The sequence below is a fragment of the Sceloporus undulatus genome, chromosome 1, assembly GCF_019175285.1.
Source record: "Sceloporus undulatus isolate JIND9_A2432 ecotype Alabama chromosome 1, SceUnd_v1.1, whole genome shotgun sequence".
Classification (NCBI taxonomy): Eukaryota; Metazoa; Chordata; class Lepidosauria; order Squamata; family Phrynosomatidae; genus Sceloporus; species Sceloporus undulatus.
This window is the reverse complement of record NC_056522.1, coordinates 202,204,953-202,231,335: the sequence shown is the minus strand read 5'-3', so window position 1 is coordinate 202,231,335 and position 26,383 is coordinate 202,204,953. Positions and strand designations below refer to the sequence as shown.

General features: G+C 39.9%; 1 protein-coding gene across 2 annotated transcripts in view; it reads left to right on the top strand.

The window, feature by feature from the left end:
* The window catches only part of UBE2E3 (ubiquitin conjugating enzyme E2 E3), a 149,370-nt gene extending 133,716 nt beyond the window's left edge, over window positions 1-15,654 (top strand). For both annotated transcript variants that reach the window (XM_042437323.1, XM_042437312.1), the window contains exons 4-6: window positions 4,146-4,278; window positions 13,366-13,513; window positions 14,938-15,654. In XM_042437323.1, coding sequence (XP_042293257.1) covers window positions 4,146-4,278; window positions 13,366-13,513; window positions 14,938-15,035 — 379 coding nt within the window. In that variant the 3' untranslated portion in view covers window positions 15,036-15,654. The remainder of the gene's footprint in view (window positions 1-4,145; window positions 4,279-13,365; window positions 13,514-14,937) is intronic.
* Window positions 15,655-26,383: the final 10,729 nt, after the last annotated feature.

Here is a 26,383-nt window from a genome sequence, read left to right as displayed (position 1 = left end):
GTCAGGTTGATAAGAAGCTCTTTTTAGCATATGTATTCCTCCAGGAATTGAGCTGCTCAAATTCCATAGCTGTAAAACAGATTTCTTCTTGTTGTTGCTGAAAATAAGACTAAAATACACCTGTCCCTCCATATTCGCTAGGGTTAGGGGCACAAGACCCCTGTGAATATGGGAAAAGCACAAATAACAAAAACACCATGGTTTTACCTGAGAGGACACCTCTAGGAATCTCTAGGTCCTCCAGCGCAACTCTGTGGTCAGCGTCCGGCAGACACTGACCATAGAACTGCACTGGAGGAGATACAAATGTCTAGTAGCATATTCTCTCTAGGAATCTCTAGATCTTTCAGTACAACTTTTAGTTAAAGTTGACCATAGAGTTGCACTGGAGGAGGACCTAGATGTTCCTAGAGAGAACATATTAATCAAATCTATTAATAATCAAATCCGCAAATATCAAAGCTACAAATATGGAGGGATGAGTGTATATGCGAACAGGGAACTTCGTAAGGCTGCCTTGATGCTTCCATATAAAATCTGCGATAAACATTCTTTTAAAGGCCATATCCCAAAATGAAATGGTTGTGGTTGCTTGGAGATGAGAGAAGTCTGTCAGAAGTTGTTTCTATAATAGAAAGATTTTGTAAAAAAAAAAAGAAAGAAAGGAAGGAAGGAAGGAAGAAGAAAATAACAGACTGCCTTCTCATAGGCTTATAAATGCAGACATTCTCTTAACAGTGTTGACTTAAAAGTATATTTATTGCTTTTAGCAGCCAAATTTATGAAGTGGCAATTCCTCTGTCGGTTGGTTTTCTAGGGAGCCCAAATTTTATTTAATGATGGTATCACTGATGCTGCTTTGTTGTAAAAGGCATCCTTAAATTTTGTTAAAGAGAGCCTGAATGAATAACACTTCAAAGGTGTAAAAATGACTAACTGTATCATACTGACACTTAGCTCCAAAATTGCCTGTAGGTCTGTGTGTATGTGCATAGGTATACATATACTATACATAGCCAGCGTGGAGTAGTGGTTTGAGCATTGGACTGTGACGTTGGAGACCAGGGTTTGAATCCTGGGGTCTGCCATGGAAGCGTATTGGGTTTTTTTTTAAAAAAAAATAATTTTTGTTACACAATACATAATACAAATTGTACAATCGATATTTCATAATATACTTCCCCCCCTCCCAAAAAACAGCATTGAGGGAAATACATTCCAATCAAGTTAACAATCATTTTCGGAGATGTGGAAAATATCATTAATTATATTTTTTACTTCTTCATACCCCATTTTACCTTCCACGTTCTTAATCACAATTTCCCATTTATCTTTCCATGATTCTTGATTGCTTTCCCCAATATATTTAAGTTTTCTTTCCCTAAGGAAATCAAATAATATGTATTCTTTTATATATTTAAACAAATAAGACTGATTCCAATTTGATTGTTTTTCCATCCATAAGCAATCACTGCATGAGCAGCTTTTAGAAATTGTTTTATTACATAGCTTTGATTACTATTCAGTCTTAATTCCCCTCAATTGAGAATTAAGCAGTTTTCTTTGCTTAATTGTATCTCTATCCCTATTATTATATTTATCTGTTTCTTAACCTGTGTCCAAAATTCTTGAACAAATGGGCATTCCCACCACATATGTATGTAAGTTCCCTTAACTCCACATCCATGCCAACATTTTGATTGAAATTTATCATTTATAAATACTAATTGATGTGGCGTCCTGTACAATTTCCCAATCATTTTCATTTGTTATTCTTTTACATTTGTTTTTTTACTATTAACAATTTCTTGAAGCCAAATTTTAATTTTGTCAAAATTGCGGATTTTTCCATGATCCATGGATAGGTCGAGGGTAAAACTTGGAGGCTCCTTCAATGTGTGTATGTGTGCGTGTGGCAAGAGAGACTCTCACTGAGGCGTTTTACTTCATCATTTCAACTTTTGTTTAAGCCAGACACTGGCGGGAGAGGACTCTTAAACAAACAGCAGTATTAATTAATCAATCAGGACTCTTTCTGCTTGGCACAAGAGAGAAATAAACTGCTCTGCCAACTGCATGGGGAAATCTGAAAGAGCTGCTATCACATTACCATAGTGACCCATAAATAAGTCAGCCTGGGATTTTGGGGTTAATTTTGGGGCTTAAATTTTTAGATTTACATATGAGTAGATGGCTTTCGGTGTTAGACATTGTAATGGTCTGCAGAGTGGTGGTTTCAGAACACTGCTTTTCACATCTTCCATTTTGAAGGTCAGAAATGTTTTTCAAGAAGCAAGTGAGCAATGCCAGTTTTTTTCTGGAAGTGTGTAAAGAATTGTAGGTGCATAGAAAACTACATGGAATTAATTCCACTTCAAAACTATAAGAATAGTGTGGGATCAGAAAAGAAATGCCACCATAGAATAACGACCATGAATTCTTTTGTAATCCATTCATATGGAACAACTCCCACAATCTCTCACTGTTGGCTTTGTTGACTAGGGTTGATGAGGTTCAAGGACCCAAAGCTCAGCCAGCAAGATATATCTTATTTGCTTTATTCACTTTTATCTGATGTAGAAGTTCCATTCATTATGCTCAGTGGATCTTATTTCCAGAGCGTGGAAAGATGACTTTTTGGACTGTTTTGCCCAGAATCCCCCAGCCATGGCCCGCAGTGGGAGTTATAGTCCCCCAAAGATTACATTGTCTTTTTAATCTTTTTAATTTATACAATAAAATATACATTTGATAAATAAGATTACATTTCAAATCAGTTCTTCATTCTGAATTACCCTCCTCTCCCCAGAGATTACTTTCTTGAGCTCTGTTTATTGTAAGGTAAATGTGGGTAGGATTGCAGGCTTGGTGAATAAAGTGTTGGACTAGAGCTGATTTTAGTGATGGGTCAATTGTTCATTTTTTTAAAAAAATAATAACTTTGCAAATTTCTTCATACTTGCCATGGCGGGTGGGGGGATTAAATGAAGACAGGAGAAACCAAAAAATTCATCTGTCTGGGATCTTGGCTTTGAGTGCTTTAGCTCTTTAAAATCTGTTTTGAATCCCTGTACAGTCGGCCCTTCTTATACACTGATTCAAACATACACGATTTGAAAATGTTCAAAAAAAAGTATAAATTTCGAGTATCAAACCTTGATTTTCCATTTTTTGTAAGGGACACCATTTTGCTATGTAACATTTAATGGGACTTGAGCATACACAGATTTTGTTTAACAAAGGTTCGCTGTATATTCAACCACATTAGGGCTGAATTAGGATTGGCACCTCTGCTCTGAAATGTCACTTCTTTATTGCCAGTCTAGTACTACTTGTTGAATTGATCTTGTGCACCTGCGTGGAAATTAAGTTTCAGTTCCATTTTTAAAAGAATGTACCCCAATTTGTAAAATTACATGGTTGACCACCCCATCCCATTGTGAAGATTTCTTGTTGCCTAGTTAGACCTATTCCCTTCTCCTTTAGGGTAACCAGTGCTTGAAAGTTGTGACAAGGATGAACAGTACCCCAGCCAATATGGCCACTGTTCATGTTGGCAGGGGGATTCTGGGAACTGTAGTCCAAAAAGGTATCTTTCCCCAAATCATCATAAGCATGTGAGGTTCTGTCAGACCAGTGATTCTCAAACTCTGATGTTTTGGACATCTATTCCCAAACTGTGCTTCCAGGGCTTCCAGGTATTCTGGGAACTGAAGTCCAAAATACCTGGAAGCTCAGTTTGGGAACCACTGTGTTACAGTAATCCCATGTATACTGCCATGAGCTTCTTGGAAAAGGGATAGGCATGTGTGAGCAGATAGATGAATAGCCTGAAGTGTGCTTAAACTCTGCTGTGCAACTGATGCATTTGAATGTTCTTTGCTGTGTGCCCCATGCCACCGGAAAGAGCAACAAACAAAAGGCTACACAGCTAACCCTTACAACAGACAAAGGTGGGCCTTGTGCTGAAAAGATTGACAGGGGCAGAGTTGATGTGCTTTGTCTTCGCTCCTAGCAGGCACATACAAAAGCACCAACCCGTATATAAGCACAAGAAGCGAGGGAGAAATGAATGATGACTGCTGTAAATCCTCACAAAGCCATCTGTCTCATTTTCTGTCTCCTCTTTTCTCTTACTTCAATAGTGCTGGGCCTAAAGGTGATAACATTTATGAATGGAGATCTACTATCCTTGGTCCTCCAGGTTCTGTATATGAAGGTGGCGTTTTTTTCCTGGATATCACATTTTCATCGGATTATCCATTTAAACCACCAAAGGTAAGGCTATATCTATATATTTATGTAAGTATGATTTATTTATAATAGAGTATTCATGTATATCCTCAGCTGTCATTCTGAAACAGTATAAAGGAACACTTATTCATGTGAGTACCCATACATAGGTGTGTATACCTATATATCTCTTCACACTCTTTGGCTGCTGTCACTGCAGAATTAATGCAGTTTGACACCACTTTAAGTATTATGACTCCACCCTGTGGAATCCTGGGATTTGTCATTTGTCGTGGCACCAGACATTTCATAGTATTGAGTCATGGCAGTTAAAGCAGTGTTACAGATTTAATTCTGTAGTGTAGATGCAGCCTTTGTCTGACTCTTATTTATGTACATACAAGGAATGGGGTGGAGCTTTGAAATGTTCTTCTTTTAGCACAATAACTCTGGGGGTCTAATGGTCCAAAACAAGAACCATTCCAAATACCAAAGGGGAACAACTACCATCACTACAATGTCAAGCATTCTGCTTAACTCAAGACTACAAGAAAATTAGTGACTGTCTCAAATGATATTGTATAGAAATTCCCTGGATCCACATTATAACATGCATTCGGTATGCTACAAGACCAGAACATGGAAACGTTCATTTTGAGGGATTATGTCTATTCTATTAGTTTGGGACTTCTAGGTGGTTTAGTCCAAAAAGGTGGAACTTTCCATAGGAAATTGTGCCACAGTATTACAGTTGTGGTTGGCAAGTCCTAAGAATGAATTTGATCAAACATAAGTAACCACCAGTTTTGACTATTTACAGTAAGTAGTTCAGACATAAACTAAAAATTCACTACTGAATGGGTAGATTGTTTGCTTAGAGATGCAAGTTAACCACAAAAAAGGGGGGGAAACAAGGGCCTTCAGAAATTAGGCAGTTCTCTGTATCTTGGTTTGGTAAACTGTCTAGGTGAATTGTTGTTAGGCAACTTTAACAATAATAGTCAGTCAGTCAACCTTTATTGGGCATAGAAAAACAACATGCATTTACAATAAAACTTCAGGATTGTTATTAAAATTTAAGCCATAATCTTGTTGCCTCTTCCAGAAAATTGGCCATTAACCTGGTAATATGTGGGTTTCGATCTTCCAATAAGTATTCCAGTGATAACTCATCCAAACAGACACTCATTTCCAATAAGCTTCTTAACATTTTCCCCTCGGAATTATATACAATGGACAAAGCAATACAATATGATGGAGAACATCTGGAGCTTGAGCACAGTGACATACACGATTCAAAAATGGGGTCTGCAAATATCTGCCCCTGGTCACATTTGAGGGGTGTACATTCAATCTTGCAAACAAAAAGGCCTTCCTTGACACCAGCAGTGAAAGGGTTTGAAAATAATCAGGAATCTTACCCTGTAAGGGGGGGATACTGAGTATCACTGGAGAACACACTCTAGGAGGAGTTGGATATGTCAGTTGATGTTCTCTCTCTGCAAGGCAGACCTTAATAGATTCAAGACACTCCTTTTCGGTTAGTAAAAGGAGAGAATCAAAATTTAAACCCACAGAAATTAGTTTACTTTCATAAAATTTAGCCCAACTGGCATAGTAAACGTCAGATAGTAGGAACCATAAAAGACTGGCTCTATTAGGCCTGAAATGTATCTTAAACCAAAACCTGTAAGTCATCAACCAGGCTTCACATTTTCAGTAGTGGAGGCAACTTTAACTCTCTCCCTAACTAGCTGTTCTTTCTTTTTAAACCAAACTTGGGACTGGGCATCCCTTTCAATAGACAACTGCCCACACAAACCCTGTCTCTGAGATTTTCACTGTTAGTGTAAACCAACAGTGGGAGGTCATTCAACTCAGTTCCTGAAGATTGTGATAGTATCCATGACACTGTTAGGAGTATATCTGAGTGCATCTGAGGAGTTAGACCAAGTCTATGAAAACCTATGTGACACCTTCTTTTGCTCAGTTAGTCTCATAGGTGCTAGAAGATCCCTTTGCACATAGGAATGTATGATGTAAGACACTTAAGTTTTGGCAATTTAAATGAAGTCACATGCTTTAAATGAAGTGTAATCTACTGCAGCCCTTTGTTCATATTTCATTGACAATTCACTGATGGTCAAGTGGTATGACAAAAAATATATGTGTAAATAGCGTCTAAAGCATTTAAAAATAAAGTACCTATTCAACGATTATTTAACAGGTCTACTCTAGTTGGGACTACCAGTAGGATTTAAGTTAAAGGTTGGGCCACAAATTAGATGTGTTTAGAGTCATTGAAAACATGAGCCTTAAGTGGGATTTGAGTTAAATATAAGCACTATATATTTGGTATATTTCAGTAATGCTAATATGATGTATGGATTCAAGCATAAGAGAACACCAAAATACTGGTAAATTCACAATTTGAGACTATGATATTGACTGAATTTTTTCACAGGGTCATTGACATTTATGACCCCACTGCTTTCAGCTGCATTTAAAATATTTATAAAGTGTGTTGTGAATTATAATCTAGATTATTGTTAAGTAACATGGCTTTGATGAATGAAATCCGCTTGATTTCTGCCATTGATTCTGGTAGCGTTGTGCAAATTTGACAGTTTCTTACACTTTTGCAGTAAAGTGTATTAATCAAAAGAGCAAAGTCTAATTGAAGGAAACATCTGTTTCAGGGACTGTGTTTCGATATTTATTATGTAAAGATACAAGAAATTAGAAAGAAGCTACTATGTTGACACAGGGAATATTCTACCAATTGAAAAGTCAGTGAGAAAGTTATCATTTCAAAAATGATGTGTGTACTACTGATTTGTTTGACCTGGTTGCTTTTAAAAAAAAGGGATGCCAAATCTAATGCTTAAAGTTGTCCCAAGTGTAAACTACATTTCATGTATTTGCTGATAGTATACAGATATTTATCCCAGCATAAATGTTTGTTTTAAAATGCAGCTGTGTCGCAGATGTTTGGTGAACAAGATTCAAAATCTGCTGTTGAACAAATAGACCAAATGTTAGGTTTACAAAGCTGGTTAATCTATTGAACACACACTATAGAAATCAAGTGGGAAAGAGGTTTTCCCCCTCCCCTCTCTCCTGCCTAACAAGTTGTACAGTATATTCTGGCCAGGATCCAGAGTGCTATTTTTAGGCCTGCTCTAGGTGATTGGGCAGGCCTAGTAGGATTTGGGACTTTGCTTTTAAATAAACAAGCAGACCACAAACTCTCATACCAAATCACATGCTGGTTTGAAAGTTTCTGACAGTTTCAAAAGCTGTCATTGTGCAGCATTGAGTTTACATGTTTGGGGGAAAAACCATCAAACCCACTGCTTCCCTTTCATGAACTGTTGAGTTTATTGTTTACTTGTGGGCATCCCAGACGCTTCTAGTTAGGATGCTATGGAAAACAGGGTAGACTAGATAGGTCATTAGTCTGATCCAGCATGCTTCTTATTATTTTCATACATGCACAACTAATTAACCAGTTCTCAGGATCCTGCATATTGACTCCTCCAGACAACTATCACTAGACAATGCCAAGAATGCCTGTTATCAGTAACCGTTCTAGTTGTGCGTGATTGTATGTGCCTTCAAGTCGCCTGTTCACTTAGGGTGAGCCCATGAATTTCCCAGGGTTTTCTTAGGCAAGGAATACTCAGAGGTGGCTTTGCCAGTTCCTTCCTCCGAAATATAGTCTACAGCACTTGGCACTGGCATCCTCCCATCCTAGTACTGACCTTGCTTAGCTTCCCATGGATCCAATGGAATCTGGTGCCTTTAGGGTATGTGTGTTCTAGGGCTGAGAGTGTATGGCTCACCCAGGTTCACCCAGTGAGTTTCCATGGCTGAGCAGGGAATCAAACCCTGATCTCCAGAGTTGTAGTCCAATGCTCAAATGACTACATTACATCAACTGCACTACACCAACTAGTTAGCTTTTTAAAAGTAACCTTCCAAGCTCTGATAAGTAAGAAAAACCCAGACAAATCTGGTCTTGAATTTAGAGTAACACAAACCTAGACAAGCATGCATGGTCCCCCAAAGCATTTATGCCCCCCTCATGCATTCAAAGGATGCTTGTTTATTTTCTTTCCAATGTGTGGTACCACTGAGATGCAGATTAGCTTTGTCCCACGCAGAATTCCTCCTGTAACTAATGCATCTAAATGATGCGTGTGTACAAAATATTAAGTCTTAAAAGTCAGTTAGGGCAGAATAATGACAGCAATTAAAGCCAAGCTTCCTTCCCACGTTATCTAATAGGACAGCTGTTAAATAAATAGCTTAAAGGTGAAACAGCACTCAATCTCTGTTACTTACATCCCTGTTACTTTGGTGGGCTTTCCAAGTCTATGAAAGCTCATGCTACCAGCTTCTTTCTTTCACTTAGTCTCAGAGGGGCTGCTTTCCATACTGATTTTACAGACTAACACAGTTATATATTTGAATCCTGTTACTTACTGTTATAGTACTTCCCTATCAGTGAGAATATGGCCAGTGGTCATTTCACCACTGAAAGGCAGGTTCTATATGTAGTAGTTCTAGAAGAAAGCTTCTAGTGAGAGGTGTAAGGTGATATATATCAATAGCAAGTACATTTGTGTACCATTTACCAATGTGCTAAGTGGTTTACAAAGTGTAAACTCAACAAGCTGGGCACTCATTTTAACAACCTTGGAAGGATTCCATGCTGAGTAGACTTTTAGCCCCTGGCTGGTACTGAACTCACAGCCTTGTGGTTAGTGAGTGAGTGGCAACAGTACAGGCATTTAACCACTGTGCCACCAGAGACAGCATGGATCATCACCTTTACATATGTCTCAGGGCTAGGTAACATCAGTGGGCATGGTGAACACATGCTCAGATGTTATCAAGTCCCTGGCTGTCAAACCTCTTGTTATCCATTGGGGTTTGGTTCCAGTATCCTCTGTGGATACCAAAATCCATGGATGCTCAAGACCTGTTAAATGCAATGGCATAGTAAAATGGTATCCTTTATATAAGATGACAAAATCAAGGTTTGCTTTTTAGTACTTACATATTTTAAAATATTTTCAAGCTGTGGATGGTTGAATCCATAGATAAAGAACCCATGGATACAGCAGGCCAACTGTACTTGTTTACCCCCTACACCCTTGTCCCCAACATACAGTGGCCTGCTGATCATGATTGTTCAAATATCATAACTTAGTGTTCCCCTTTTCTGGGGTGGCTGCCAAGAATGTTAGCATTATAGCTGCTTAGCACACATTTGTTTCTAAATATCCTAAGCATGCCTGGAAAACAATGAGTGTACCTGCTACACTGTAATAGCAGCTGAATACACTCGTCTTTCCACATTCACGGGGATTAGGGGCAAAGGACTACCACGAATGTGGAAAAATCGTGAATAACCCCTCCCCCAGTTACAGGGCAGCAGGGAGGTGTTGGAGAGGAACGCGCATGCTTGCCTCTCTTCGCTCTCCCTGCCGCCCCAAAACTAGCTCAGCTGAGCAGGGAGGGAAGCTCTCTCCTGTCCCCTCCGATGCTTTCTCTTCCCCTCCAGGCATCGAAGGGGAAGAGAAAGGCCCACGCAGATCTCTCCTGACCCCTCTGATGCCTGGATCAACTGTTCCAGGCATTGGAGGGGAGGAGAAAGGCCCGCACAGGTCTCTCTTGACCTCTCCCATGCCTGGATCAGCTGTTCCAGGTATCAGAGGGGAGGGAGAAGGGCCTGTGCGAGTCTCTCCTGACCTCTCTGATGCCTGGATCAGCTGTTCCAGGCATGGGAGGGGTCAGGAGAGACTTCGTGAATAACCAGATTTGCAAATACCAAGTTCGTGAATGAGGAGGGATGACTGTACTGCTTTAATTGTGTATCTTACAATCCTAAAGTATCCTGGGATGTTTAGTTTGATGAGGGACTTAGATGTCTTTCCTACAAATCTTGCAGACATTTCCCTTAACTACAGCACTAGAACCCATTAGAGAATTCAAATCATACTTTATGTATAGTAATAAACATCTGATAAATCTATTTTGTAGATAACAGGCAGATCAAGAATTGGCCTGAATCACAAATGGCCTGCTTTGGCTACACATTGGCAGCTAATTATGTTGAGGCCTGTGACAGGCTTTTGGGACAAAGTATCACTCAGGTAATGCAGAGCTAGGTCACCTTTGACTTTCTAAATTGCCTCTCACCATTTTCCAGGGTGGTATGGTTGATGGGCGTAAGAGGGTCACAGATTCCTACAATGTATGACCTGCCCATTAACAGTAAACTATAGAAGCAGATGAGGCACACATGAAGAGAAGGGGAAACAGCCTATGATTTTAGCCTGTACTTTCTGACACTGCCCACTATCTTAGATACTACAATATATGCAGGTTTAGTCTCCCTTATTTGACATTTTAGAAACCAGAAGTGTTATCTTTTTGGAACATTTGCACATACATAATAAGATCTCTTGGAGATGGAACCCAAGTCTAAACATGAAATTTGTTTATGTTTCATATACACTTCATTCACCTCACCTGAAGATAGTTTTATACATAACATTTTAAAATAATTTTGCACATGAAACAAAGTTTAAGTATTTCAAATTTTGGAGTTCCAGATAAGGAATACTTAATCTGCAACATGTAGGAATAGATCCTAATTATATATCAGGGATGGGGAACACTATTTGGGTGGCCAGGCTGGATGACCTCTAAGTGGCATCTTTGGGCTGAATGACATTAGAGAAAAAAACAGCCATGGGCCAGATTAGGCCTCAGAGGAAAGAAGCAGAGGGTCTATGACACAAGAAAGGTCTGTGGCCCTCCAGATGTTGTTGGATCATAAGTTTCTAGCCAGCAAGGCTAGGATGATGGAGAAGGGTGATGGAAGTTATAGTTAAAGAGCATTAGGTGAACCACATGTCTCCATCTCTGTTTGATAGAAAGTTGTGATTCCACTTGAACAAAGCAGTATGCTTCACACCAGACCAGGCCATTGAACCATCTGAATCCTTTAACTGAAGAGGCCAGGGAGGAAACCAGGAGCCTTCTGGGCACAAAGCATGTGTTCTACCACTGAGTTGTGAGCCATCTCAATAAATAAAATGTTGTGTTCCACAACATGTATGCCTTCTTCCCTGAAATGTTCAGGGGACACCATTTCCTTTAGCAGCTAGAAGCAGAACCTATTTAAATTGTATATAATGCACTGAGGTGGAGACAGACAACATAGCCTTTCTACAAACTGGAGGCCTCACATCTGTGGAATAGTCCATCATGGGATGTATGCATGGCTCCCTCCCCAGCAGTAAGACCTGGTTGTTGTACTCTGCTTTTAAGTGAAGTGTTTTGTGTTATAAATTAGAATTTGCTATTGTTTTATATGTTTTGTGTAGCTGTTTAGCTGTAGTTTCTGCTTTACTTCTTCCCATTTGGGGTGTGTGTGTGTGTGTGTGTGTGTGTGTGTGTGTGTGTGTGTGTGAAATGAGGCTGTGACTCAGAAGACAACATTAAAGCACTATTTGATAAATAAATAAATAAATAAATTGGAATGGAATGGAATCCCAATGGTCCACATCAGAGCTGTCCCATCCCTGAGAGCCACCACCAAAAGGTCCCTTCCAGAACTTCAGTCTACCTCACTGCTGCTCTCCTTAATTCTGTCTCTCCCCTCAAATATGAGCTGGCATATGTGCCATACTTATTTAGCCACACACACATGCACGCATGTACAGACACACACACACACACAACCAAACTGTCATAGATTGGATGGCTTACTTTCTGGTGGCCTGGGTGACTTACTTTCTGGAGGTGTCTCAAGCTATTTCCTAACCTTTCTGAACAATTACCTGTAAATTCTCTAATAAACAATGTGGCTGGCATGCTTTTCCAATTATTGCCATGGAACTTCCAGCTCCCAGACCACTCTGCAGCAATCACACTGGAAACTTATAGAGTTATTTTGGCTTAGCATGCCCTAAATATGAGCAGAAAGGTAACTGAGAAGGTCCGAATCTCCTTTTTGTAGCAGAACCTGAAAAAGTTATATTTTTACTGCAACTCCCAGAATTCCCTGTCACTGTTTGTAACTTTTCCACACTTTGTTTAGAGTTGGTGAATAATTCCTGAGAATAACTAACACAAAGTATCAATATCTATCAGTTTTTCTATGTTTTTCCCAATGAAAAAAAGGATTCTGAAGTTCTGATACAGCTCCCCCCCCCTCCATATTTCTCTTAAAGGATTTATATTCTGCCTTTCTCCTACAATGGGATTCAAGGTGGGTTACAATAATTTTAAAAAGATAGAAGTAAAAACATTGATTACAAAAGTTAAAAAATAATAATTGAGCATTATTAATATTAAACATCATTTAGAAACGCATACAGAGAGAGAGAGAGAGAGAGAGAGAAACCTATATCAATTGAGTTTCCATTATCTGAAATGCTTGGGACCAGAAGTGTCCTGGGTTTTGGATTGTTTTAGATTTTAGAATACCTGTATTTTCATGTAAAGAATGAGACATAATGAGGCTGGATAGAAACTGAGGATTTGTGAAGTGGCTGGAGGCATGGATTCCTGCCAGTTCACAGATCTTTGCATATCTCTCCAGCTGTGTCTCTCTCCAGCCTCACAAGTACAATACAGGTACGTACTCCACTATTTGTGTAGTAGATCAAAAAGTTTTGGATTTTAAAGTACTTTGGATTTCAGAATTCTGGATAATGGATGTACAAGCTGCCAGCTCCAGATAACAATAAAATATATCCATATATGTGTGCATGCATCAGTATACATGTGTGTATGTCGCAGGTGAGTTTTATAAAGTCTTGCCAGAAGGGACATATAACACTGCTAGAACTAAGATCTACACATCAGACCCAAATAAGACATCTGCTTGCCAAGTGGTTGGTGGAGTTTTCAAATGAAACTCTGCAAAATGAGCAACAACAACAAAATAAAGAAGGCCTGTGTAGGGAACAAAAACTCTTCCACTGAAGATGAATGATTCAGGCAGGTTTCAAAAAGTTGGTAACAAAATCTGCTTGAAGAGTATGTGTAATGATTACCCTCTCCTTATCTCCATCTCCAATCTTTCTTTTTTTGCTCTCCTACCTTTAGGTTACTTTCCGCACTAGGATCTATCACTGCAACATCAACAGTCAGGGAGTCATCTGTCTGGATATTCTGAAAGACAACTGGAGCCCGGCTTTGACTATTTCAAAGGTTTTGCTGTCTATTTGTTCCCTCTTGACAGACTGCAATCCTGGTAAGGCACTGATTTTTATTGTAAACCTGAAACAAGTGTTATACAACCAGAAAACAGAGCTGAACCATTGTTGCCTTTGATTATCAAAAATGGTTCAAAGATGCTATTGACTGTGTAAACACAATATATAAACCTGCCAAATGTGGAATCTCAACCAGGGTGGTTTGGTTTTCACACTGGGCAGCACAGGGTTAGGCTACCCCTACCCTTTTAGACACCTGGGATTTGCCATAAGCTAGCCATTGAATCATGTTGTACATCATATTGAATGGCAGAATATATGACCAGTACTATCAACAGTGAAAGTTGTAATTCTCAAAAAGAGCCAAACCAGTTTGTCCTGCCAATATAGCTTTCCATGTATGAGAACTTGTTCCCGCTCCAACATTTGCAGTTTGAAATTACGGAAGATCAATCTGCATGTGGCCCTTCCTTCCATTTGAATCTCAGGATTTATAATCCCTGGTTCAAAGCATTTCAGTCATTATCCCCTTCCTTACTTTGGAGAGAAGGAAGGAGAATAACTCTCTACTCAATACTCAGTATTCAGCTGAGGACCTGTCAGGGGACATAGCTATGGGTCTTACTTGGCCCATTCAAGGCTACATGAGATAGGGTGATCCATCTCTCCACCCCATCATGGTTCCCATTCATCGTATGATGTATTAGATGTGCTATAGAAGAACTTAACAAAAACTACAATAGCTGACTGGCTTGGATCCGTATCACCTTGTGCCACCACCCAATTTTTCTCCGACTCTCCCTTCCCATTGCAGCCTAACAGGATTTATTTATTGATTTTCAGGAGAGGATGATTGGGGAGTATGCATGGTTACAGTAGGGAGGAGATGGGAAAGCCTTGTTGCATGAAGGCATCTCCTCACATAGACTCTAAATCCAAACCATATGTTTCCACCAGAAATTCTGGAATCTGCTGAACAGAACATATAGAAAACAGCTATTAAAAATATAGTGTTAGAAAGCTAAAGTAACCAAAAATGAAAAATATGTGTTACCTTCAAATGCCAAATTAAAATGGCAGCTACTCTAATTATCAGGATTTGAAGCTGAAAATGGTTAGCAAAATGGGGCAACTTCTCCATTTTGCTTCTGTAGTGTTGTGGTGGCAAGAACAATGTCAACATCTGAAGGTAAGTGTCTGCAGGTCTTAAAAACAGGTGCAGATTGCTCCAAGGTAAAAAGAAACTGAAGAGATGAAAGTTCCTCACCTCTAATGCAGATTAGCCTTTGCCATAAGTACATGTAAAAATCACAGTGGACCTTGGTGCTATTCTGTAGCACAGCTGAGAAATGAATGTAGTAAAAATGAAGAGTGGTAATGTTGATGACTCTAACAGAATGATTCCTAATGCACCATTTCCTTCCCTTTCTCCCATCTGCCATCCCCTGCTGAATTTTTGCAGCTGATCCTCTGGTGGGAAGCATAGCCACTCAGTACCTGACCAACAGAGCAGAACATGACAGGATAGCCAGACAGTGGACCAAGAGATACGCAACATAAGTGACGCCGATGAGCTTGTGCAATGCGAAGATGCTGGGATGCAGCTTTGCAGTGTGCAACTGATCTTTATAGCCTTTACAATACGGACTTCTGTGTATATGTTATACTGATTCTACTCTCTGCTTTTATCCTTTTGAAGACTGGGATACTGCTTTCCTTCCCTTCTCCCCTCTTCCCCCTCGACATCTCCCCATCCACCCCAAAAGGTAAAATGCTATCAAGAGTAGAACTTTGTAGCTGTAGATTAGTTATGTTTAAAATGCCTACTTGCAAGTCTTGCTTCTTTGGGATATCAAAATGTATTTTGTGATGTAACTAAGGATACCGCTCCTGAAGTCAACCAAATATTATAGTGCATTTTAGCCTAATTCATTATCTGTATGAAGTTATTAAAGGTAGCTGTAGATGACTAGGAATTATGTCATTTGTATTAAGCCCAGATCTATTTCCGATATGTGGTACATGCTGTTGTGAAAACTGTTTTAAACTTTTACCTTTGTCAGTTTGTAATGAAAGGGATTCCTTTTCTCTTCTGCTCCTCCCATTGCCACCCACCTTGTAACTCCGAGAGCATCCAGTGTATCATCTCAAACACAATAAATATGTTCCTCAAGGAAGAGCTTCTCTGTTTTCATATTTGAAATCGAAATTGGAGCATACTGGCATAGATCAGGATGTATACAAGTCCCTGGAGTAAACTAGCATATGGTAGGTAGGGTCTGAACTTAGAGATTATGTATCTTAGACTTGCAGCTTGCCTGTGATTGGTACTTATTAGAGCAGAGTTTTGCATGATGTGAAACATATCACAGGTAGCAGTAGCATTTGAAGTAGGAATGAAAAACATGGGGCCCTCCTGACTTTGTTGGACTGCAACACAGCCAGTGGTGAAGCGTTATAGGAGTGGCAGTCCAACAATATCTAGAAGGCCACAGGTCATCTACCCCTGATATGGGCCAGCCATTTCCCATTTCAGTCCCCACCCCACAATCCATTCTAGGTCACCTTTGGACAACATCAAGGGAGAAAGATTTAAATCTAGATTTTGGAAACGTTACCTTCTGGAGGCAAAAAAGTAACTTTTCCAAACTGAAGAAACAACTTATGGCCCTATGAACTGACCCCATCCTGTGCCTACCATTCACCATTTTGCAATCATGCATGCAAATGCAAGCAGCACATTTAGTGTCATATGCAGTTTGGCCCTCGGTTCTCCTTAAAGCATGATTGAGAGGGCTGTGGAACTATTGGTGCTTAATCTCTTTCAGCAAAAGCAGACTTGGCACAAGTGCATAGCTATTTGCCAAGCATGCACTTAGGAATCTGAGAAGTTTTTCATTTCCTATTGCCTAGGAGACTCTTAGCATACTTACATACCTGGTCAGAAATCCAGAAAAGTGTGCAAAGGATTTGGAGATCTCCCTCTCCAAACTGAACAGAGCAATCTATACAACCAGTTAATGAAGTGGTTCCATATATCTCATTGCCAGTTAAATTCTTGGTAAATGATCATCTGCAGTCACCAAGTGTAGAGAGGACCAGTGAGAGCAGAGGTGCTGGGGTGAGCAGATCTTGCAGTCTCAGGCCAAGTCCAGCCTGACTTCCAGCAGGATTTTATCAAACGCTTGGAAACTTTTTTGGATTACAACTCGCAGAATCCCTGTGAGCATAGCAAGTTCTGGGAGTTGTAGTCCAAGAAGATACCTTTTCTACATTCTAGATTTCACACATTTAATCTCACACCTACCAAATAAATGAGCCAAGCTCTGCAAGATAAAATGCAAAGGTCTTCAAGGCTGTGGGCTGAGTTCTGTTCCTACAGAAAGTTGTTATGGATTTTGCCAATATTTTCTAAATTTGAATCAGATTACAGGCAGTTCAGTGCATTCGATTTAGATTTAAAGTCACAACCTATTTAATCATGTTAAAGTGTCTTCCAAAACAGCAGGACTGCATGCTCGGTTTACCAGCTTCTCTCGGTGTGGAGTAAGTAGAGTACTATTGATCTGGAACTGCAACATTAGAGAAAAGGGGAAAAAAGAAAGAGGAGGGAAACACTGCCAAGACAAAATGCCCTTTTGTAAGTGAAGTGTAGGCTTGATTTAATGATTTGGAACACAATCCATCAGGACCATCTGTACAAGCCCCAGTTGGATCTCCCATAAACAGCGATCTCCTACATAGTTCCTATCCACTTCAGTGAGGATCATACAGAATAATCCTGGTAGAGTGTAAGGAAGGCCTAGTTCATACATGACTTTTGCAGAATGATTTTGATCCCAGGCTGCTTCTTTCCTGCCCTGTTAGGTTCCACTATGTTTAGATCTTGTCAATAGCTTGGATTGTGCCAGTAGTTTCCACATCAGCATCCTCTCCCTCTCTGCTCAGGTTATTGATCTTGCCTTGGAATTTGGCCATTCAATCAAGCATCTATTCATTACCAACACATACCATTGGCTCAGTAAGATAATGTCATGATTTGGAACCAAGGAAGTCCTGAGGTCTAACTACTTGATTTATGCTAAATCATTATTTTGTGTTTCCTGCTACTTTGGGGTGGTGACCAGGTACATAAAAGGGAGGAACCTTGCATTGAATTATGACTAATTGCCTGACTCTTGGGTCCCAAACTACTAATGCTTCTGAGCATTTTTGACATTTTAGGGCATTTTGGTCAAACAGTTCTATTCTTTACATTTATTGGTATTTTTAATATTAAGGTAAAGCTAGACTATTACTCAAAAGTTTTCAAAATGGTCTAGATTCATATCTGTGCTCTCAGAATATGACATCCCAGGCCCTTCACATTACACAATTATAATACTTGGACACAATTTTAACTGCCATGTCTTCATCCTATGGAAGTCTGAGATTTGTAGTTTGGGAAAGCACTAGAGCGCTGGTAAGAGGATTTTGAATCTCTCATGAAACTACAGATCCCAGAATTCCATGGGGCAAAATCGTGGCAGTTAAAGTAGTATCAAAGTGCTATAAATGTGTCGAGTGAATGGGCCTCTTTGACATATCTGTCTACATATCTGAGAAGTGGTCCAAATCATAAGTTACCCATTTATCCCACAGCCAATATCAATTTTCACTTGCAACTTGAGTGGGTTTCTTAACAACTTGGGATCCTATTTCAGATCCTGATTTTTTAAAAAAAAAAAACCTGCAAAATATGGATTCTGTCTCCTACTGTAAAAGCAATTAATTGAAAAGCTTGGATATGCTACTGGGAGTATAGTTCCCAGAATCCTCAAATCTTGTGACTACTTCCCAGGTCTGGTTAACTGATAAACAATCTGCTGTTTCTCACTAGTCTCGCTGAACCTTTTCAGTCTACAGATAGAAGCTATTGTGATTTGAATTTCAATAAAAGAAAAGAAAAAGAAAATTAAAATGTCAGAAAGAAGTGTTCAAGTGCCATCTTCTCCTTGATATGCTAGCTTTCTGTGTACAGGGAACCTCTGTGTGCTTTTCTGTAACTATTGTTTCCAGTGGAGGAGCCTTCAGCCATGCCATCTCACTCTACAATCTGTAACACAAATGCAGCCTTCTTGTTTTATTGAGAACTGTGCTCACATTCAGGTTTGCAAGGGAGACTACACATGGCTTTGAGCACATAGTGTGTAATCTGTAGCACAGGTTTGTCATGTACCTTTTACAGATTCTGAAAAGGAGGGGGAGTGGTGGGAGGGAGCGTGTGCTTGTCTACAACTTCCAGAGTCCCCCAACCAGCATGGCAGTTGTAGTCCAAAACCAGAAGTTCTGGCTATTAATTTCAATGAGTCCCGTCAATATGAGTAAAAATTACACTGCACTCATGCTTTGTAGATGTGATGCATACATTGTGAAAATTAAGGAGGAACAACTTCTGGGCAACAAGGAAATGTGTGTAGTGAAACAGATGTTGGTTTTCCCATACGCTGGTCAAATTCATCCAGCTTTTTACAACACTCCCATAAATTTACAACAAGGAGCAAAATGCCTGTTTCATATATGAGATATGTGACCTACAAAGCTTTAAAATGTGTATATCACAAAATATAGTCATATAATTTTTAAAAAATCTTACTCTTGTTTTTAATGTACTAATATTTCCTATTGCACCTCAGAAACCTTGGTATATAAATGGGATGCCTTCTCAGTACTTGCTCCGGTTACCTTCTTTACTAAGCATTTGATTACTGAAATTGAATTCCCTTCCTGTCATTGGTTTGTCACAAACTTCTTTTTAATGTAGTTTTTTGTCTGTAAATTTTATATTTACTGAAGTAAGAGGCTGGGGGATTTTTTGTGTATACATTTAAACTTAAAACAAAAACTTGCTTTTGTTTCTCAGCTTTTCTCTGCTTACACCAAGAGGTAGAAAGAAATTTGTATTGTTAAAAATAATAATAAATCAATTAGTTGTTAAATGAGAATGTGTGCCTGTTTCTTTGGGGATGTTTCTGGCTCTGACCTCACACAGAGGGTCCCTGTGGGTCCTTTTTGAAATAGCAAGGCCAAACTGAATGTTAAGTGGATGGGGCACGTATGACTTATTCTATTATTAAGGTGACAGGAAATGAAGTATCTACCATAGCTGCCCAAAGCCTACAGAAAGCCCATAGTATCTCATAGAACAATAGAGGGTTGTTGTTGTTTTTTAATAGCTGCACTTTAGGTAAATGTAGTCCAAAAATGATCTTCCATCTGAATGCAGTCCTATACACACTTAACTAGAAGCACAGTGATCTCAGTTTGTAGGCTTGCTCTTTTTCTACTAATGGTTGATTACATGTGTAAATGAGTGAAATGATGCAGAAAGAGAGACAGGTTATTTCCTCAACATTTTGATCATTTGCTGTACTGTGAATCATAGAGTTGGAAGAATCCACAAGAGCCATCCAGTCCAACCCTCTGCCATCCAGCAATATAAAATATTCTTGAGAGATGGGCCATCCAACCTCTGTTTAAAAACCTCTAAAGAAGGAAACTCCATCCCTCTCTGGGTCAGCACTGGACAGCTCTTACCACCAGGAAGGTCTTCCTAATGTTTAGTTGAAATCTCTTTTCCTGTAGTTTGAACCCATTGCCCCATGTCCAAAATGTTACTCATCAGAACAACCATCCCTCTTCCCCTCTTGCCCTTCCTGGTGGATAAAGTATCTTAAATGAGTTTTGAGTAGTCCATGTTCTAGCAAAGTTGATAGGGAACTATTCAATCCCTTGAAGCCAAACGTATTTTGGGAAACCATCCAGTGGTCAGAAGGTACCCCAACTTCCCCCCCTCCAACTTTTGGAGGTAGTCACTGGAGTACAGAAAGAGTCATGGAGGAATCTGTGCATGTAGAAAGTCTTGTCACTGTGTCTGGGTCACCTTAGAGTCCCCATATGTTGGAACTGACTTGAAGGCACACAACACACCCCTTGACTTCTCTTTAAATAGTAGCTATGACTCACAACTGGGTCATCCTGCATAGCCTAGTAAAGAGTCATTGTAGCCTTAGCCTCCAAGTTGAGCAAGAGGACATGATAAGATGCTGAGGTGGTACAATAAGATGAGCTGCTACTAATTATAGGCAAAGAAGGCCACTTCTGAATGTGCCTCCATATTGTTGTTTAAAAAAAAAAAAACAAATGCCTCCCTGCTAACAACAGGTAAAGCAGAAGGAAGGAAGAAAATGAATGTAGAACATTTATATTAAATGGGATGGCATGGGTCTTTAAAAGAAGGACTGGGCATGACATAACTTAGTTTGGACTATGACTCCAAGAGTTTCCCAGGCTGTGTGGCCACCTCATTCTGAGGCAAGTGTAGTCCATGCCTGTGACATGAGGAAGGCTATTTGTCCTTCATTTCAACTTTCACATTCCCTCAGATTTAGTATCTAAAATAGTCCTGTAAAACATGCACGTGCATACACAGAGAGAGAGACTGCCATTAAATGTTTTAACATAAGAGGCCTGATGAACCAGACCAGAGGCCCACGTAGTCCAGCATTCCTTTAAAGCGCTCTCTGGGAAGCCCTCCAGCAGAACCTAAGTGCCCAAGCTCTCCTTGTCAATCACCATGTTTAATGTGCCTCTGTGAACCCATACACTATATTGTGTTGGTACACACATAGCTTGCTTCTCCAATAATAACAGGCCTATCTGCTGCATGATGTGGGTGGCTGTTGTGCTATTTCTGGTTATCCACAATTACAGCTGCATAACACTTTCGTCTAGTGCAAACAAAACCATCCTTTTTAAACACTCTCAGGGCCTGCTGGGGCATGTGGTGGAGTCCATGAAGGATAAATGAATGTAGGCAGTGTAATTTCTGCTGGTGCAATGCATACTTTAGATACAGCTGGCCCTCTGTATCCATGTATTCTTCATCCTCCAGTGCAAGCATTCATGGCTTGAAATATTGCCAAAAAAATATAAATTCCAAAAAGAAAATATTGATTGTGCCATTTTATATAATGGAAACCATTTTACTGTGCCATTGTGTTTAATGGGACTTGAGCATTCACAAATTTTGGTATCCATAGTGGGTCCTGGAACCAAACCACAGTAGATACCAAGAGCTCACTGTATTGTCTTCCAGTAAGACTAACATCACTTCTTGGCCTTTTGGCTAAGCTTAAGTATAGTAGTATTAAACACAGCTACATATAGCTCTTCATGGGTATGGCCAAGGATCTCATGTACTGGGTTGGGAATATATTCAGGGGTAGCTGTATAGGCCACACAGCAAAATACAGTCGCCCCTCCGTTTTCGCAGGGGATCCGTTCCGGACACAAACGCACCCCGTGAAAATGGAAATTCGCAGATATTCGAGTCCTATTGGCTTGAATAACAGTGAGCCCCATTTTAAGACCCTCTGTTTGCCCTTCACGAGTAATTCAAAGTCCTCGCAAACAGAGGGACAACTGTAGAACAAATTCCAAAATCAATAAAACAACAATACCTTTATTGGAACAACTAAAAAGCATGAAACATGTCATGCAAACTTTGAAAATTCCAATAGCTTCTTCATAAGACAAAAGTGTTAAAAGTCACACAGGAGGAAAAAAATGACAATGAGGTTCGACAGACCGGCACTTTGTGCTGGCCTGTGGGCAGAGTTAGGGCGCAGTGTCCACATGCTGGACACCCTAACTCTGCCCCTGAGGTGCCGTTTTGGCACACGCCAGTCTACACAGCACGCACCATGATGATGCCTCTCTAGTGCTGCATCCACATGATGCAGCACCAAAGGTGCGTAATAGAGTGGCATCGCAGCGGCTATGGTACCCCTTAGAGGGCGCAAAAAGGAACTGCTTTCTGTGGCTCCTTTTTACACTCTCTGGAGGCCGGATCAGGGTCGGGCCATGGGGTTGCGGCAACCCTGATCCACCCAATAAAGAGTCGGCTGCAGACTGCCCTAAAGGGGCGGTCTGTATAGCCTCAATGTTAGAGTCACAGACCTCCATTTTGAATTAATATCTTGCTTTGTCAGTTAAGATGGCGTGGAGGGATGTCAGGATTCTTTGAAAAGTGGAAGGTCTCTCCCCTGTTTGGCTATGTGGAAAGTGGGAAGCAATGGACTGGGAACAATAATGTTAGCCTGATTTCGTACTAGGCATCTTTGGGAGCACACTACCTTTTGCGGGCCAAGGCATAAGGCAAAATTTCCATCTCTCCTGCCGATTCCATCTACTGAAGTTGATCAAATGGTTAGTTGAGTCTTACTTCATCATAGATTTTGGAAGTGTTACTTTCTCATCTACAAATTATGGTATTTGGAATATGTAGACCAAAAAGTTATTTTCCTAGCTCTATGTCAACACTAGTAATGAGACAGCACCAAACCAGAAGGTGGCAAACTAACTTTGGGGGGGGGGGGTTCAGCAGGTAGGCTGTACACACAGCTGTGCCCTCCAACACTTCCCTGACACTCTCCACCCAAAACCGGTGATGGCTATCTGATGTCACTAAGTGATCCTGAGTCACACCATACTTTCATACAACTAACATAACTCTTGCCTAATTGCTAAATCAGATGTGTTTTAAAATCATGCTGGTTCTAAGCTATGAAAGATCAATTTCTCTATTTGCATCTAGAAAGCATAGCTTCTTCTAAAACCATAATTGTTACTGTGATACTCTTTAGACCAATACAACTTCTCCCCAAGGCTCAAGACGGGACGCAACATACTGTATACAAAACACAATTAAAAATGCATAAACCCACAGTTAAAATGCAACACTATAAAATCATTAAAATACACTCATAAGAGTACATACATCATTAAAAAGTCATGATATAAAATTGACTGGGTAGGCCTGCCAGAAGAGGTATGTTGTTAATAGATAAAGTTGTCTGTTTCTTAGTCCATCAGTTACCTCTTTTTTCAAATCTTAAATTTGCCCTGTCCTTTTTTCTGCATAATTAATAACAACAACAATGGTTATTTATAACGCCCTATTCCCCAAAGGTTGGAACATCAGACATATATAATCATGAATGAAACAATAAAACACAACACTATAATATACTAAACATAAAATCCTCACCACTCTATCAGGTGTTCCAATCTCAGGCACCTTAGGCACATTCAGAAGATTAATCTGGCAAACCAAAGAGGAAGATCTTCAACCCTTTATGAAAATGGGTAAGCTCCTCCTCTAGCTAGAGGTGCAAAGTAAGACTGTTCCATAAATGCAGGCCCAGATCCTGAAAGACTTGCAGCCTTGTTAGAACTGTACATGGTGGAACCACCAACAGTCCTTTGCCTGTAGAACTGAAGTCCTAGGTGGGACATAACATGCCAGCAGAGCTGCCAGGTATGGGAGAGGTTAAAGTGCAAGGTCTTAAATACCAGGACTTGTAATGAGCCCTGGCCCAAACTGGCAGTCAGTGGAGGGATCTACAAGAGGGAGAGACATGTGAGTATTTAGGGAGATTTAAAACAAACTGAACAACACTGTTCTGAATTAAAACCAGCAGAATAAAAGAACAGGAAGACAAACCTACCAGTAGGCTATTACAATAGTCCAGGCATGAAATAACCAAGGCCAGGACAAGTAGATGAGCAGTCTCAATGGTCAAAAAGCTAAGGATCCTATGGATGTTCAAAAGATAGATGTTTTCAAATTCTTTATTTAAATTCTATATTAAAAAATTACACTTATTCTGTGAGGAGTTCTCTCAGTATGCCTTTTGCAAGCAATTTTCTCTTACAAAATGCTTTCAAACGATGCAATAGAGCAGACATATTTTTGTGTACACTCTCTTAATGCATACATTTTTGTATGCCTTTTTTAAAATCTGAGGACATCATCACAAAGCACAAAGATAACTACGATCTGCTCCAGAAAGTTCCAATTATAAGTTCATATCAAAATGGAAACTGATCCAGTTTCTCCCTCGTCCGTATGCAAGCTCTGCCCCACTTCTTCAAAGTTACAAAGTTCAGATGCTCATCATGGTATCACCTTGCCTTGATTTGCAAAATCATCTTTTCAACCTATTCATTAATTCACTTAAACTAGAGTGCATGGACATAAAGAAAGTAAACATATGAGACATGAACAAATCATGTTTTATTATTAGAATCCCTCAACAATATAAAAAAAGGAAAGTGGGTCAATAGGCACTAGGTGAACTGAACAATTCCATTAGGGATTCAGCAGCTACTTTAGAAAGCCCTCCAGACACAGAATTATCTCTGGTTTTCCTCACTGAGGTGTAATCCCTTTAAAAATAATTACCACTTTTTTTGGGGGGGGGGGAATCTCATCAAAAATGTATACCACATCTCCACTAGATGTCAGTGTAACCCTGTCTTGCAAGACACCCAGGGAAGAATTTAAAGCAACCTAATGACTGGATTTGGTGGCCTTGTTATGCAGTCCGATTTTTAATCCTTCTTGTAGTAGTGTGCTGTGCATGGCTCCATTTATACTTAGTAAGTAGGGAGAACAGCTCTTTTCCTCTTTCAGTCAGGCTCAAGAAAATTAAAACTGAAAAAAGTTTAATATTTAAATGAAAAGAAAATGGAAGGAAAATTCAATTACAGGCGAGAAAAGACTAGCAATTCCTGACATTATACTGCAAAAGAGACAGTCTTACTATTCTTCCTTCTATTCTTGATAAGATACAGAGACAGAGAAAGTACCTTTTTTGGATGACAGCTCCCAAAATCCCCCATTATCATATTAGTAAGAGAATTCTGGGAGTAGTAGTCCATCCACCATCAGTACTACTTTCCTCATTCTAATAAGAGGCAACCTGTACTTTCTCAAATCCGGGAACCAACTTGCAAGGTGAGATCAATTTAAAGTAACTCTCCATGATGTGCCAACCAGTCTTTCATGCTGTTTTCCCCCCCTCTCCTTCTCTATTTCTCTGCTGTTCCCCCCATTCCCTCACTTTAAAAGTATAAACAACAAAAAAGTGTTCCTAGCACCAATGCTGCAATGCAATGCACTTTAGGTCAGAATGTGACCTACCAAACCACCAGAAGAGCAAGAGGAGTCAAGTAAGACACAGCATTAATGGATTTTCAACAAATGACAATGGACAAAGGCAGAACATCTCCTTATGAACATTACTTTCTGACTACAATCGCCAGAATTCCCTCACCTGCATGGTCATTTGGGGATTCTGAGAACTGTAGTCCAACAAGTCACTTTTCCAAGTGCTGTTCCTCACCATGCACACCTCTTGCCTAAAATGTGCATGGTGAGGAACAGCACTGTTTGTTCGACAGTGGAACAAACTCCCTTGGAGTGTAGTGGAGTCTCCTTCTTTGGTGGTCTTTAAGCAGAGGCTGGATGGCCATCTGTCGGGGATGCTTTGATTTGGATTTCCTGCATGGCAGGGGGTTGGACTGCATGGCCCTAGTGGTCTCTTCCAACTGTATGATTCTATGAAAATGGTATCTCAAATATGTGTGTGTGTATGTTTTCCAGACATTATATACATCACTTTAACTCAGGACCACAGATTGCCTAGTCCCACCCCTCTGCCATCTCTTTTGCCATATAAAACAGCAGTATGTTTGAAGGCAAAATGTCTCCTTTTCAAACTTGCCACTTTTCACATGAGGAAAGTAAGGATGAAACAGCTAGGCATCCCCTCTTCACAAGTTGCTTGAAACCAGGTAATGCCTCAACACTCCCCCCATCCCTCATGCTATCCCCCTATGATGCTGCATCTGGAAGCACATCATACATAAGGACATGTGCTGGCCAAATGGCTGTAATAAAGGTCATCAGTTATCCCGCTAGTTGAATAATTTTGACTACTATGACAACAATTTCTTACCTAAGGCTGCATCATGTCTACAGGACATATTTGTCCAATGCATAATTAAAGGATGTACCAACA